At 41.6% G+C, this 17,049-nt stretch overlaps 1 protein-coding gene across 4 annotated transcripts in view; it reads left to right on the top strand.

The window, feature by feature from the left end:
• Positions 1–15,495, top strand: part of MOB2 (MOB kinase activator 2) — a 123,263-nt gene extending 107,768 nt beyond the window's left edge. For 3 of the 4 annotated variants that reach the window (XM_065636044.1, XM_065636045.1, XM_065636043.1), the window contains exons 2-5: positions 4,517–4,677; positions 5,885–5,978; positions 12,513–12,637; positions 14,184–15,495. In XM_065636044.1, coding sequence (XP_065492116.1) covers positions 4,517–4,677; positions 5,885–5,978; positions 12,513–12,637; positions 14,184–14,494 — 691 coding nt within the window. In that variant the 3' untranslated portion in view covers positions 14,495–15,495. The remainder of the gene's footprint in view (positions 1–4,516; positions 4,678–5,884; positions 5,979–12,512; positions 12,638–14,183) is intronic. The other variant, XM_065636046.1, reaches the window with a different exon arrangement.
• Positions 15,496–17,049: the final 1,554 nt, after the last annotated feature.

The raw sequence follows: 17,049 nt of genomic DNA, 5'->3' as shown, positions 1-17,049 counted from the left end.
AACTGAACAGAGTATTCAAGGTGGAACCTCACCAGCACCGAGTACGGTGGCAAGATCACTTCCCTGGTCCTACTGGCCACACTATTCCTGATACAAGCCAGGATGCTGTTGGTCTTTTTGGCCGCCTGGGCACACTGCTGGCTCATGTTCAGCTAGCTGTCAATCAACACCCCCAGATCCCTTTCTGCCAGGCAGCTTTCCAGCCGCTCTTCCCCGAGCCTGTAGCGTTGCCTGGGGTTGTTGTGACCCAAGTGCAGGACCCGGCACTTGGCCTTGTTCAACCTCATACAGTTGGCCTCAGCCAGTGATCCAGCCAGTCCAGATCCCTCCGTATGGCCTTCCTACCCTCCAGCAGATCAACACTCCCACCTAATTTGGTTTCATCTGCAAACTTACTAAGGGTGCACTCAATCCCCTCATCCAGATCATTGATAAAGAGATTAAAGAGAACTGGCCCCAATACTGAGCCCTGGGGAACACCACTCGTGACTGGCCACCAACTGGATTTGGCTCCATTCACCACAACTGTTTGGGCTTGGCCATCCAACCAGTTCTTTATCCATCGCAGAGTACACCCATTCAGGCCATGGGCTGCCAGCTTCTCCAGGAGGATGCTGTGGGATACGGTGTCAAAGGCTTTGCTGAAGTCTAATTATACAACATCCACAGCCTTTCTCTCCTCTGCTAGGTGGGTCACCTTGTCGTAGAAGGAGATCAAACAGGACCTGCCTTCCATAAACCCATGTTGACTGGGCCTGATCGCCTGTTTTTCTTGTATGTGCCGTTTGATGTTGCTCAAGATCATGTGCTTCATGACCTTCCTCAGCATTGAGGTCAGACTGGCAGGTCTGTAGTTCCCCGGATCCTCCTTCCAGCCCTTCTTGTGGATGGGCGTCACCTTAGCCAACTCCAGTCAATTGGGACCTCCCCAGTTAGCCAAGATTGCTGATAGATAATGGAAAATGGCTTAGTGATCGTGCCAGCTCCCTCAGCACCCTTGGATATATCCCATCTGGCCCCAGAGACTTGTGAGCTGCAGGTTCGGTGATGATACCCGTGAGTCAGGTTCTTTATTATATTGAGCCAAAGCTTTAGAAAGGGCAGAGCATGGGATCCTTCAGGAAGCTTCTGTTCGAAGTGCTCTAGTTCCAGCACAAGGCAGTTGTGGAAAGACTTGCACACTTTTCTGTGGAAAAGACGCAAAGTGGCTGCATGTACTAATCTAACAGAGAACTGATATTTGTGTGGAAATGAGGGAGTTTGGTTTTTGTAAAAGGACAATGTGTAATCATTTGCATTAGCAAACTTGTATATTTACAGTTGAATTTTTGTTTCTTTTCTTGAAATGGAGAGAAGATGCTGAAGTGAGAATGAGATACACACGTTCCATTTCTATTCAGTGGAAGACTTGCCTCAGCCTCCTATGTCTGACTTCCTTCTGTGGCTTCCCTCCACAGCCTGGCTCTATGACAGACTGTCTTTGACCTCTTCATCTCTCTCTCTCCCCGCTCCTCCTGCTCTCAGAACACTGCTCTTTGCTGACGTGGCACAGTCCTAACCTAGAGCCCTTGGTTTAAGTATCCTGAAGTAAAGCAAAGACACAAACTCTGCTCTGTCCAAACTACTTCTCACTGATAACTTTTCTCCTCAAGTGTGGTTAATGTGGTTTGTCAAACCAGCCTCTCAAGTTAAAGGGTTTTTTTCTGCATGATTGTTACTGGAACTGTAATTTTCTTAAAAAATCAACTTATCCTTGAATGCCTGAATCCTGCCCCCTTGCCCACGCCCAGAACCACTAAACCCAACCAGCTGAAAAAAACCCTACAGAGTATATTCTGAATAGACCTTGTCTGTCAGAGGCCCGGCAGGTATGAAGGTGCTGTATGGAGCGTGCCAGGCTTGGTTTCAGCAGCACAGCAGTAAGGCAGCCAGTGCTGGGAATTAAGCAAATCAATGTCCTCAAGTTTTTTTACTAGCTGAGGGCCAAGTGCATAGTTTCAACTGGATTTATGCTGTTGACTGTCAGGGTAAGGTAGTTTCAAGTCTTAACATGGTATTCCTGCAAAAGGAAGACATCAAACATGTTGCTTCATCTGCTATGAAGTCAAGTTTCAGACTATCAAATGAGACTGTTGTTTTATGCTATTACATTTTTCTTGAATATCATCTCAAGTTCTATGAAAATCTGAAGTCTCAGGCCCAAGAATAAATGAAGTTTGCCTTTCATAACTTTTTAAAATACCTTTAAGGCCCTCCTGCAGTTCTTGCTGTCATGGACTTTTCTTTCTTATCTGTAGCTTATTTTTACATAGTGAGGTTCAAATGTGATCTAGCAAATATAAGAGTTTGAAGACAAGAATAGTTAGCTGCTGACAAAACCAGGAGCTGTTGGTCTGACTGAGCAACCCCTCTATATTAAGAGCCTTGTGCTGAGGAACATCTGACTTCACATCCTAAAACATCCCTTTGTAGAGCAGCTATGAGAATTAGTCCAGGTTACTTCATTAAATAAATGAAAGGGATAAATCTTGCAGATTTCGTTTGAATTGGAATGCCCTGTTGTGGAAAAAGGAGATGGTGGGAAATGTGCAAGAGTAGCTATGTGCTAAATTAGTCTTCACATAGACTGGTTTTAGTTTATTCTCATACTGTATTTGTATTCTTTAAAAAAAAGTTCAATGTCCCAGACATTCTTTCTCTAAGCGTGAAATCCACCTTTCTCATTAACATACAGAAATAAAATGTGACCATCTTTTCCCTACCAGAGACCTTCTGCAGTGCTTTCTGCACATCTGTGGTTCGTAAATGCATTGTGAGGGTGTAAGTGTATATTTTGCTGCTGTTACTATGTTTTCCTTGATTTTTTCCTTGATGATGGCCTTCCTGAAGTCTTACTGTCTCTCTAGTCTTAATTTACTGGTTAGGGAGAAGGTGGCATTAACAAGACTCAATGCAAGTTCAAGACAGTAAACAGTAGCAGTGCTGGTGACTGAATTGTAGTTATGGCATTCCTTTCTTGTGGGAGGTGAATCTCAGTCTCTCCCTGCTGCAGTCCTGATGATGTGGATGATGAGTCATTCTGATGGGTTTAATAAACCGCTCAGTAAAGAGCCCATACAGAGAGAAATCTGAATAATCATACTCTCTCTGGGGAAAGTACTGACGCTTCTAACACTGTTCCAGGAAAGATGTGCATCCCATCCTCACGGCAAAAGTCAAACCTACATGTACCTCAGACAGGGGCACAGTTGGAAGATTATTTAAAGTGTGTTAAGAGCCAGAACATAAGATCAGTTTCCTTTGGGTGGGATCTAGATGAGTTTCAACAGCAAACTTAATGCAGTCATCTGCAAAGGTGGACTTGTCTTGGTTTTGCAGATCCTTAAAAACCTCTTTAACCAAGAAAACCTGATATTAAAAAACCCTGGCATCTCCTCCTTGTGTTCATGTGACAGTACACAGCAAGTGTTGCCTTACTGCACTTGTCCATCACCATTAAATAGATCTTCTGTCTCTGGTTAGGTGGATTTTTTAACTGTAGAAACACATGGATTTGCAGCTGTTTGATCACGTAGCCTAAAAGATCAAAGTGCTGACCTGCTGTCCTTCCTCAACCAGTCCTTGTGAACCCCCAGCCCAGGAATATGGGTTGGGTTGAAATTCTAGTTTGAGGATGTTAAAAACAGAGTAGGATGAAAACTCCAGTGATGATTACAACAAATGCTTTAGAAATGGGAGATGAAAAGTCACAATATGCCATGGAGATAAATGCATTTTATGGAATGTGCTTTGTCTGCATCCAAATGGGAAGGTTATTTTGTAATGTATCAGATTTTAAGGAAAAAAAATGAACTCAGATCTTTCTGACTGAGGTATCCCGGGAGTTGAGAAAGCAGGTGTTTCTGTAGTTGTAAGTGCTTCTAAGCTGGAGTCACAGATACTCGCTTCTAGAAGGCTTCTGGTATCCCAGAGATGTAGGGCTGTAGTAGCGAGGAATGCTGTAGTTCTGAAGGAGCAGTGCCAGAACATTGTGTGGAAAGAGCATTTTTTTGACTGAGAGCAGTCTGCTTTCACTGTCTCTCAAACTCCCGTTTTGCAGGTGACAGCTGTATGCTGAGGCAGATTGTTCGGATACTCACATTAGAGTAGCTCCTTCAGGCACGGTGCCATTCTGCTGTCACGACTGTTCACAGACATAAAGAGAGACTGTCACTCTCCCAGTAATTTGCAGTCTAAACTGACAAAAGGACAATGGAGATGGAGCACCTCAGTCTCCAGTTTCTTAATGCCATTCAAAACTTCAGTGTTATTTGAAAAAAGTGACTGAGTTCAAACACACTTTTTAAGAAACTACCTTTTGCTTAAACAAAAAATAAATAAGCTAAGGGGAGGGAAGGCTGGAGGGACAGTGTAAACACAACTACAGGAGTTTGGATAAACCAGCTTCTTTCGGGTTTCTGTAGCTGCTGATCAACAGCAAAGGTAACCTTTCTTCTCTCTTTTTAATCTCTTGCAGGAAGTCCAAGGGAAAGCCAAATGGTAAAAAGCCAGCACCGGAAGAGAAGAAACTTTACCTAGAGCCAGAATACACAAAATCCAGAATTACTGACTTTGAATTTAAGGAGCTAGTGATGTTACCACGAGAAATAGACCTCAACGAGTGGCTAGCCAGCAACAGTGAGTATTGTGATCATACAGCTCTGAGCTTGCTGTCCTCACCCAAGAAGATATTTGTTCACTGTTTCCTTTTACTGGTTTTGATGCTTAAAAAAACACTCAATGACTATTTATGCTTACTGCATAACACATGTCATTATACCTTGAACAGTAATTAAGCTGTCTTATGTACAAACCAGCTATGCTCAGCAGCATAGAAGCTTTGATGCATTTCCTTCTTCCAGCTCCCTCACCGTGGCACTGAGGGCATTAAAGTTTTTGATGCTCTTTTGAGGACCATTGGCTTCCCTTTGACTATTTGCTAAACCTGCTGGCTCAGCATGTTTCCAGCTCAAGCTGTTGGTCTTCCAGAAGCATTGAAAAAATGGTTGTTTATCAAAACTTGTGTGTAAAGTAAGTTATGCTTAAAGCCAGAAGTTTTGAAGTCTTGTGGTTGGATTTCTTCTCCCCACTCCTTCCAAGCTTTGGTGGAATTACCGTGAATTTTAATTGTAGTCAAGCCAGAACTCAGAGATGTGACTGACTGTGGCTGAATGCTGTATCTGTGCATCTTACTTCTGATTTACAGTACTTACCTGTACTTCTGCTTCATCTACCAGTCCTAACCTGCAGCTATGACCCAGTCTTGTTTACATTTTCAGCAGCATGTGGTAGTAGCAAGAAACTGCTTTAAACTTCACACTAGGAAAGTTTATAGAGACTCATTAAGAAAAAGTGAGGTGCTCCCTGAGGAGTATTAAGACGTTAAATTATCTCAGGAGATTTTTAAAATATAAAAGTGTGTTAGTTTTCATGCTATTCTTTTAAAGGAGATACGTTATGAGAGCTATTAATGCCGTTTTCTAGCCACTGTACATTTAAAGTCTGACTTCAAAAGAACATAGCAAATTGTCTGCCTTCAGCTTGTAGTATTCTACTGTAAAGGTGAGGCTGATGATGAAGACACTTTCCAGTCTTGCTGCTTAGTGAGTAATAAGAGCTGATGCATCATGGTACTTTCATCTTAAAACAAGAGCTTTCGTTCTACGTACCTCTTTGTTTTGCAGTTCATCATTAGACTCATTTAGCTAAATGGTGTTTAAATTTGTATGCAAGCTTAAGACTCTGAGGTCACTTCATTTGCTCCGTTTAAATAATTATCTGGAGAATAATCCGTGTTTGAAAGTATTTTACTTCTGAATTTCTTTCTTTTGTGTTTATTTTTCAGCAACAACTTTCTTTCATCACATCAACTTACAGTATAGCACAATCTCAGAATTCTGTACAGGAGAGTCATGTCAGACCATGGCGGTGTGCAATACGTAAGTCAATATTTACAATTACAGGGTTTCCATGAAGTCTTTAGAGTTGCTTGCGGGAGGATATTGGTATTTGATGGCATTGGGCAAGTGTTTTACAGCAGATCTCTAAGTGAGAATTTGGCAGCTGTGCATCTTCTTCTCTCCCCTCAGCAATGAAGGGTCCTGGAAGTCTGGTTTTGTGGAGGACTAGGAAGACGAGTCTTTGACTGTTGTGAGCTGGTTTTATAAGGACAGATCAGAGAAGCAAATTACCATGTGTGTTGCTTGCGGGGAGAGGGGGAAGAAGAGCAAGGCAGAACTGTCCTTACTGGTAAACAGGGCTGAGATTCCATAGAAGGCCGGGGAGGATAAATGAATTGCGAAAACCCCAGAGGGTGCTTTTGATATTTGGAATGCTGACAGAGCACCAGGCTGCTGACGGATAACCTCTAGCCTGACGTGAGCCACTGGCTTTCTGCCTGAGCCCTTGGGCATAGAGGACACAAGTGGCAGCTTCGCAAAGAGTAAGGAAAACGTTTTGGTTTGGCACTTTCTCCCCCTGTAGGACTTAGTAGACTTTCTTAATATTGACTAGCTATCAGTTATGAAAGAAAGCTTTGTAGTTTTACTGTACATGGTGAATATACCATGAACTCCTGCTTCTGATTAGCACAGTCCAACATGATGGAATATGAGATCCAGTTGAGTATGAATAAGCCTGTTGTGTTGTGGTTTGTTTTTATTTTTTTTCTCCAGCACATGTGTTGATAGTCCTTTTCTTCCCTCCTCTTGTATTTCCTGGGATTGATTTAGCTGAGATGGATTTTAAAACAGAAGACTGAGCAGTTAATGTTATAGTAAATCAAACAAACATCCCAGGGAATGTGTGCAATAGAACCAGAGCTCTATGTTGTATCTCTGGCAATAATTACATAGCTCTTAGAAAGGAATCCTCGCTTAATGTACTGGGCTATCTTGTACACTTGAAATTAATATTAGGGGCTTTATTTGAGAGCACTCTGAAGAATGCAAAGTGTATGGAGGATACTTATACATGTAAAATTTGGAAAGATAACTGTCAGTAGAGAATTAAAGGCATTGCTAGAGACTTTGAAAACAGGCTGGAACAGAAAGAAATAAATCTCTGCTGGACTCAGATTTTATCAAAAGGAGACAGCATGTCTCTAAATGAGACATGATGATCAGTAAGACTCTTGCTCCAAAGCTTTCTCATATTTTAATTCTGAATGTAGCACTGGCTGTCCAAAGGACTTGGTTTAACTGTTTATCTACTTGTTTGATGGGAAATAGTGGCTAAAAGGAGGTGGTGGTAGGGAACCCATGTGTTGCTCCATTCTGCTCTAGTGAGTCTTAAACAAGAGTTCTCTGTAAGCAATTCATGTTGCAGAATAAAGAAAGGAAGTGCCTGTAGGCGGCTCCAGCTGTAGGCTGTATTTTTAGTGGTGAGGACTGATAGCAGAATGTTCCTATCCTTTGTTTTGGAAAACTGAAAAATGGCGCTGTTTGGGAATAACAGGAAGCATGTCTACACTTGGGTGAAGCACTTGAAATGGTTTGTGTTTAGCTAAATCATAGCAACTTAAGTATCTTCCTGTACTTGGAGGCAGATGACTGATTAATGTTTGCAAACTGTGGGCTGCATATTTCATTCTCCTATCAGGTGTGTGGGTCTATGAAAAAAGCACAGAGGTGAGTTCACCTAGCTACACACCTCAGTGCAGTTCAGCTTTGAAGGCCCTGTTCGTAATAGTGTTATCCAAGTATCTCTAATGACAATTTTGGATAATCCTTATTTTTATGTTCTGCCTTTCCTAGCTCTTCCCTTTTGTAAGAGACATGTCTAAATGTCTAAACTGAGAACTGCCTCAAAGATGTTTATTTATTCAGATTAAATTATGACTATGATAAAGTTATGTTGCTTCCCCACCCCCTTTTTTTTCTTTCTTTTTTTTTTTTTTTAAATCTTACCTTAACAAACTATGGTAAGGACATGCTCATTGTGTTGGAGAAACACCAGTTCATACTATTTATTGTGCCTCTGACTTGTCTCCAGTATATAAAGAGTACCACCTAAACATTAGAGTCAGTTGCTGATTAACCTGATGGACACTCCAGATTTGACCTTCTGTGGCTGCGATCTGTTTGTTCAGGTGCTTTGGAATAAAATAGCACCTCCCTATGTTAGATTGCCACAGAATTACAGTACCTTGGAGTAAGGGTGCAGTTTGCCACTTTTCCGTGCTGATTTTAGGCAGTTCAGTATGAAGGTCTGCATTCTGTTCCTCTTTTATGCTTCCCCTACCCAGGTCTCTAAGGAATGTTTTGGATCACGTCATTCTGGTCATACCTAAGGAAGGCTTTTTGTATTTGTGGCTGAGATGTTAAAGTAACTATTCAGAACACATTTGCTTGTCAAGTTACTTTGCATTCAAAAACACTGCAAATACTCAGTCCTAAGTTTAGAGGATTTGCTGGCAAGAATAAACACCAGTTGCAGTTAAATATTTGAGGTAAGGTTTTAACATCTCAGAGGAGCTCCAGCCAACTGACAAACTGCAGACAGATGCAGCTTTCAGCCCTGTGTCAGATGCATGAGACAGCACAGCCATCTGCACACAATGAGGAAGAGAATTTCTGCTTAGGGTAACTAAGAGACATCTGACCAAAACTTAGTCTCCTTGTAGAACAGATGGAAGCATTTGCTGCAAGGTGGGATAATGCCAAGAGAAATACCAGAATGGCCAGTTATCTTCAAGATTTAACGAGGGTGCCATGAATGCAACTTTGGGAATTACTTAATTTTGCTTGTTAATATGTTTATCACTTGCTGTAAAGCAGGTACTATATTTTAACACAGTATTTACTGTTTAGATTTAGTATGCTTTATAGCTTATTATTACACAAACTAGCTTTAAAGCACCATGAGCTGTAAACTGGTTTTCTAGCTGACATTTGGGCAAAACTTCTCAAAAGTGCTGAAGTGAGTGGGGTAACTTAGAGCCTGTAAAAGTGCTGTTCACAAGGCTGAGATTACAGAACTCCTGAGGCTGAAATCAAGGATGGATACAAACTTCTAGGCAGCCCACAAATTCTAGTGAAAGATCTCATTTTGGTTCAGTGAAATCCCTTAATTGATAATTCCTTATCACTCATTTTTTCTAATCTTACAGTCTCCTTTCTCGTGTCTACCTTGCCCTTAGTGTATCTGCATATGGAGGGTATTTCCTTCTAGAAATCTTAACTTGCACATTTTGCATTTTCTTATATTTAAGTTCCCTGAGCTGTATGCTTCTACCTGGTTGCTCCTTTCTCTTTGCTTTGCCCCTGTCAAACCATCAAAGCTATCCTGAGTTGCCGACAAACACTGTATCACTGCCCTTGCATTTGATACAATTTTCTTGATAAAACGTCTGTCCCTATTTCTAGCAGGACTGTCTCTCCTTCCTTCCCAGACCACATAATCTCCACAGGATTTGCCTTTCCTTCCTTCCAGAAGCTTTTCCTACATACAGATGTAACTTCTGCATTGGCTTCTTTGTCATGAACACAAACCCAGAAAGTTTTAGGGGAAAAGGGATAAAATATGTACAAGATATTAAGATGTAGCACGGTGATTTCATATGTGTTATATTTTATTAGTCACATCATAGGCTTTTCTCTATTAAACCCATAATCATTTCTCCCTGGGATTTAGAATGGAGCTGCAAATTCCTCATGCTCTCCATAGTGGGGATGTTTAAATCTGCTAGAATCTTACACAGGAAATAAAGTAATCAAAATCTGTATCATGTGAGCACTTTTTGAATAGTGCCTTTAAGTGTCGTCTTCTTGTCCTTTCTGCTTCCCATCCCTTGCCTAATACGGGGCTGTACTGTCACGGTGCCAGCGGTGGAATGCAGTTAGGCTTCTGTGCCCAGCCGAGCCCTTTGATGGCCCCAACCTGCTTCATGTCTTGTTAACGGAGATAACTCCAGCATGGGTGGGAGCTGCGTACCAGCTGTGAGATGTTCATGGTATGTCAGGGGCTCCTCTTTTCCTCTAAGACTGGTGAAGACCGTTCACAGCACTTGAAACGCAAGGAAGACACAGTCATATAATAATTTTGGTTGGAAGAGACCCTCAAGATCATCAAGTCCAACTGTTAACCTAACCCTAATGTGATAGCTAACATGATTCTAATCAACAGGATAATTCTTGCAGTTATCCCCTTATTCTTAATGATTCTTCCTTTAAATTCCTGTTTTGCATGATTAGCCTAATTCTCACGGAAAGGCAAAAAAGGTATGCAGTGGGATGTTACAGCAGATTTATTCACTTATAATGTCACATAAGTGAACTTGTACAGTTGCCAAACTGTTTCTTTTAACTAAAATCCAGTTATTCAGATTTGGTTTTGTGCCTAAGGGCAACTCTGTGCTTTCTGTATTGCAGTTGAGGATTTCTGCAGCATGAGAAAGCTGCTGAGGTGCAGACAGTCCAGTCTGCTTCTGCTCTTGGCGACAAGAGTTGTCTTAAGACTGAAAATAAGTCCGAGTTGCCTAGAACCGTCTTGCTCCAGCTTACTGCAGGACTAGACAAATGAGGTGGCTTGTGTTTGTGCACTACATTGTGTAATTCCTTATACGTGGAATGTATAAAGGAAATAAGCAGTGATGAAGAGCACAGTCTGCGCCTAAGGGCCCAAACGCTAGTTTTGATGCCTGAGATAGCTCTACAAAGAGCTTTTAATTCCTGCAGTTTTCATCCACTTGCTCACCATTTTATGCCTTTTTGCAGTGAATCCTGCTCTCTCTAGTAAACAACAGAGTGACCAAGTACCACACACTGAAAATGATCTGAAAGAAAAATTCTAAACCTTAAGTGTCTCCCGAACTCGTTTTCAGCTGCTTTTCCTCTTGTAAAGTTTGAATTACCCTTATTTCTGCAGCTGCTTCTTGTTTCCATATGGCTTAGGGCATGAACAGTGGTGTTAGTGTCTTCACCTCACTGCCCTCAGGTCCCTGAATAATGTTTCAGGGAAATGAAAACACACTGCAAATCAAAACTTTTCATTTGCTACTTAACATTTTTCTTGAGTTGCTTCAGGGCTTTCTGCTGGCCAGTGTACATAAAACTTCATTTTCCAAGTGGCATGTATAGATCCTTCCAGTTCAATGCAGTCTAGTCCTGTTAGACACAGAAAAAAATATTTAATCTTTATCTTCCATGCCAAAAAAAAAAAAAAAGTCCAAAGGTGGCTAAATGTCACACCAAAGTGTCAGTTTGTCTAGGGCTACAATGAGGCTTGTTTAGTGATATGAGTGAGCAATGTCAGATAACAGATCATTAGCCAACAGCAGCAAAGTTGGAGCTGAACAGTCAGGCATAAAATGGTACCCTGGCTTTAGGGGCTCATATGTTGGGTGAGATATCTTTCTGGCCAGGTTCTGATGCTCAGACCACTTCCAGCCTTGCTTTCAAAGGCAGTCAGCAAAACCCCCCTTACACTGTGTTCTCGGAAGAGCAACACAACGGACTTCTTATCAGCTCCATAATGGTATAGGACAGTGCGTGGAGCTTAGTGTTTGAAGGAAGAGTTCAGCAACTGGAACTCAACCTCTAGTGTGACACAGGCCACAAAAACCAATTTCTCACTGTGTGTTCCTAAGGCTGTATAGCTAGCTGTTCCTGGTAGCAGTTAAAGGTGCTTTAATTAACCATGACTTAGACCAAAAAAAAAAAAAAAAAAAAAGAACAAACCTTCAATACTTTTGTAGCCTTCAGATTCTTTGTCAGGTGAGGGATGGCTGCAGCTAATGAAGATGATTGTGACTGATTGAATTATGGTTGCTTTTGAAAAGCCAGGCAATATGCTAATGTCTCGGTTTCCTTAAGATCCAACAGGATTATTCACTGGTGGCAGTCCAGTGTAAATTCAGATGTTTTGGGGAGTCTGTAACCAAAGCAGCAGAGCTTTAGGATGCTGGTAGGGATGTGCAGAAGGGTCCTGAAAACTTTCCCCAGATTGGACTCCAGAAGAGGATTTGTAGGGCTTAAAAATGCTGCCAGTACTTGAGAGCACCAGCTTAGGAAAGCTGGTGTTTTGGAGCCACCTTCTGTCTGTTTAACAAATTACACTAGAAGACTAATTTATGTTTTGCGATGTTAAGTACCAGAAGATAACCAATTTATCACTGTGCAATGTTATTGACCTTTAAAAACAGGTATGTAATGCCTTCCTGTACAGTTCTATAGACTGTAAGTAAACCCTCAGTCTGTCATGGATAGGGAGTTATCCACTGCATGGAGGCTTGTCAGCAGGCTTCTTGTGCTTGGTACTGCTACTAAATTGATAGGGAAAAATAAAATTGGCTAGCAGAAATTCAGGCTTCTGATATAGAAAGATACTCCGAAGTGAATCTTTTCTGTAGCAGCTATGATGTATTTGGGTAATGTTGCAGCTGTTGTTTTGTATTATTTAGGCACTAACCTCTTAGAGGAGTTGAGCTGAGGAGCCAAGGTATAATGTGGTGACACTGTCAATTCCCTCCACAGACAGTACTACTGGTATGATGAGCGGGGAAAGAAGATCAAGTGCACTGCTCCTCAGTATGTTGACTTCGTCATGAGCTCAGTGCAGAAACTAGTGACAGATGAGGACGTCTTTCCAACAAAATATGGTATGTCTGCTTTTGGACAGGTGCTTTCTGTGGCTCTTCGCAGATGCTGTAGAGTGAAAGTTGTCATTCAGCGTATGTGTTAATACCAGACAGCTTTCTCATTTTTTTGCTTGATTTTTTTAAATTTTGTTTGTGGTTTTGTTTGTTTGTTTGGGGTTTTTTTAAAGGAGATTTTAAATTTGGTTCGTTCTTACAGTAAGACAGACTTGCACTGTTGGCGTATGAACTGGAGTGACAGGCTCACAATCCTGTCCTTTTGGCTTATATTTCATCATCAGTACATCTCTTCAAGCATTGTGAGATCTTCTAGCCTGTATTCAGAGAGGACAAAAATTTGGAAACTGTCAGCGTGCATGTGCGCAATACAGCCTGTTGCTAGTAAAATTTAACCTTGTTGTTTTGCTATTGCCCTTAGAGCCCTGATGCACTAAGGGGGAAATAAATTGGATTGTCAGGAAATGTGGCTTGTCTTCCTTGCCTAACTAGGTGTTGTCTCACAGATTGTTTGCAGTCTCCCTTCTTCAAAGATTAAAAAAAGAATGTGATTGTAAGAATTGAAAAGCAATAGGAAAGTAACTTTGACTCAAATTTGTATCCTAACAAGATTATTGCCTGCAGTGCCTTTGGTTAAGGGGAAAAAATAGAGACTTGAAGTTACAGTAGGTGAGCTTAATCATGACTAAAAGCAGCTGGCTTCTTGAGCCCCTTCAACAGATAATTGGGCTACTAGGGCATTACAGTATCACGAATGTTAAACCCACACCCTTTGCTTACAAGCATCTTGATCTGGATAGAGGCTGTGTCTAGAAAGCCAGCTGCAATTGACTTTTGTTTTTTAATTTGCTTGTTCTACATCAATGAGGACCTTTCATGCAACCGATTTGTCCATGTGGCCAAGGTGCACTTTGGACCAGTAACATACATCATGTACAGGATGGCAAGTGTTGCTTTCTTGCTTGCCTCATTTTCACTTTCAGTGTTGCCGAAGTAGTTGTCCAATAATTGTCTTTTCCTAGGCAGGCACAGTACTGCTCCAGCAAGCACAACTTCAGCTGAACCTGATAGAAGGCACCCAATATTTCCTTCCATTTTTTTTTCCCATTTGATAGAATTTCAACAATGAAATAAGGAAAGTTTTTATAAATAGTTAGTGAAACTGCTGCACACTACCGAGGCCCATGTACCTTAGCTTTCATTTCAGGATCTGTGAATTGGTCTCCCAAGCATTATGTACTTCCAGGGGAAAAATCTGCTACTCCTGGACAAACTAGATAAGGAGCCAGGATAACCTCTCATTATTTTTACAGCTAGTAACAAAAAAATGTGGTTTTAAAGAATGATTACACTTGCTTCCTGATTTTTGAACCCTTAGAGTTTAAAACTTAACTTCAAATGAAAATGATGAGGGGATGATACAGGTCCCATAAGTTGTCTGCTATAACTAAGGTGGGCTAGTTGCTCTTACCCACAGCTCAGCCCTGACACTGCTGTGAGGCTGAAGGTGAGCAGCTGGAGCTATCATGGTGTTTCTCTGTCTTCCTTTCAGGCAAGGAATTCCCAAACTCGTTTGAGTCCTTAGTGAAGAAGATCTGCAAGTACCTGTTCCATGTGCTGGCCCATATCTACTCCTCACACTTTAAGGAGACTTTGGCACTGGAGCTGCACGGACATTTAAACACGCTCTACACACACTTTATCCTATTCATCAGGGAATTCAACCTCGTGGACCCTAAAGAGACCACCATCATGGACGACCTCACAGAGGTCCTCTGCAGCAGCAGTGGGAGCAGCAGTAACGGGAGCGGCAATGGGAGCAGCAACAGCGCAGGAGCACAGAACCATGTGAAAGAGAGATGAGCCCTCCTACAGGATCAAAACTAACATTAAAAACAATATTATATATTCTGTGTGTATGTATATGTTCAGATATACATACAGACATATACAGCAACGAAAGCTGAAAGAAATTATGCTGCCACCACAGGACACGTAGTTGTATGGGACCGTATGGAGCTTTGGTTTTATGCGCCACCTGGCGAGAAGTTGCACCAATTTTATTTTATTTTCTGTCCACTCCTCTGTTCACCTATTCAGATGGATGAGAGTGCTGTTTTTAGAGAAGAGCCAAGCTTGAGAGTGGGGCCGCTCTTGGTTTTTTTGGTTGTTCTTTTTTTTTGTCTGTTTGGTTGGTTGGTTTTTCGTTTTTCTTTCTTTGGTCTTGAGTGCAAGCCCTTTGTTTTTCTAGGATGGTGGTCCTGCCATTTAAAAAATATATTATAAGAAGTAACTTCGAAGTGGCTTAAAATGCAAGTTCGTTTGGGGTTTTTTTGTGGGGGGGTAGGAGTGTTTTTTTGGTTTGATTTTACATAGGCTGCCCCTTGCCCTGCGAAATCTCCCCAGCTGAGTGCGTCTTGCCCTTTTTTAGCCTGGAGTGGGAAGAAACTCCTGGCTTGACTAGAGTAGCAACTAGGAGCTTGCTACATGTTGAAGGTGGGCATGATTCTCCAGTTGTCCCATCTACTGGTCACAATGTGTGAACGTGCAAGAGGATCCACAAGCCTTTCTGCTTATTGCTCCTACAACACACATACTCTTTTCTCTGCTCCCCCTGCCTCCTCTTTTCCCAGGCACACCTGTACAAATAAAAAGATCACTGAGTCCAAAACCCGTGTGCAAGAGCCACCACCATTTGCTTCCCATTGAACAGAGGCCCGGGGAGGGGGGAGAAGGGTACATTGAGTCAGTCACCGCCTGTGCTAGAAAGATGGCTGTTGGCATAAAAATATATTGTTGGCTTATTTTAGTTCATCTGTTCTATAATAATAAAAACAAATTTATCAGCCGTAAGCTTTTGTTTTGTGTTCGCAGCGTCAAAATTCAGTGCATTCCACCCATACAGCTTCTCTTTCACCACTGAATGCTGTTGGCCCTGCTGTCAACCAGCTTTATAAATAATTGTTTGTTTCCACCCAGTAGTCTTATATTTATAATCAATTCCTTTCTCTTTCTAGTAGTGCTAGGAACCTCCTCCCCAGGTAATCTGAAGGTAAGCACTTCGAAGATAAGCAACATTTGGAAAGGACCAGGTTTCTGTTTGTACATACTTAAATTCTGCAAATGCAGTGAGCTTCTGGATATTTTGTGGTGAATAATGTATCGCAGTATCTGTGGATACAGTATTGTATCAACTTTGTATCTGGACAGTGATATTATTCTTTCCTTTACATTTCAACTGAATTCTTGTAGTCAGCATTTCCAGTTGGGAAAATGCCAAATTTTGCTTGCAATTGTGCTTCTATCAAATCTGTGGCAGCCTCCGAGACTTGTTTGTTACTGGTTTTGGTCATTATCCTGAGGTATATACATCATTAATAACTAACCTGGCATGAATCCTAGAAGGTTTTCCTGAATGAGGTTTGTAACTGCAGTAAAAGGCAGTAGAGAGAAGGAGAGCAAGCACAAAGGAGAAAGAGCAGGAAAAGCACAAGCAAGTAAAGAAAAAAAAGGCAAGAAAGGAGAAAAAAAAAAAAGCACAAGCAAGGAAAAAAAAGCTTGTGAAGAAATGTGCAAGAGCACAACAGATAAAGGAAGAAAAACGTGCAAGTGAGAGAAAGAGTAAGAAGTCATAAAAGTGAGGGTGGGAGAAGCAAAAAAATGAGCACGGGAGAAAGAAAGTGGAGGAGCGAGAGAGAAAACTTCAAACTATGTGAGCCCATGCTTGTCCCGTGTTTATTTTCCAGATTGTGGGTACCTTGTGAACCTGCAGGCAAATGTGCTGGATTCTTGCTGACCTGCTCATGTGGATGCTGTTAACACAGGCTGTTCAAGAGCACAGCTTCCCCACCGTGTGCTCCTGCTACAGGCTCCATATCCAGGAGAATACTCCCACTCAGGCTCCATTCATGCTGACATGAGCCTTTCCATTACGATTCCCTACATATAATGTTTGAAGGGAAAACCAAAGGTCAGTAGATGCTATTGGAGCAGCGCCATTTGTAAGGCCCCTGTGCTACTTGGAATGAGAGCACTCAGTGGAGTTCAAGAAAGAAATAATAGCTAGGACAACAGCCCAAACCCAAGTATTTCTGGTAATTAAAAAAAAAAAAGAAGCATTTGCAGTCTTAATTCTAAAAGACCATTTAGAAATTATATGCATTTGGGAAAGGTTTGACTTGAACAAGAGTCTCTGGAAAAGACTGACTTAACTACAACTCTTAAGTTTCAGATCACAACACAGTGATACTAATATCTGTATCAAATGCAAGGGTGAGTATATCTTGGCTTCCCGTAGAACTGACAGAACCTCATAGGAAGTCTGGGAACCCGTGCGTTGATGCAAAGCGGCAAACCATTAATCCAGGAGAACAGTGAAGTACCACTTTACCTCTAGAAGAGTCTGCTGTTGTTCATGG

The sequence above is a fragment of the Caloenas nicobarica genome, chromosome 5, assembly GCF_036013445.1.
Source record: "Caloenas nicobarica isolate bCalNic1 chromosome 5, bCalNic1.hap1, whole genome shotgun sequence".
NCBI classification, from domain to species: Eukaryota; Metazoa; Chordata; class Aves; order Columbiformes; family Columbidae; genus Caloenas; species Caloenas nicobarica.
This window is presented reverse-complemented; position numbering and strand designations above follow the sequence as displayed.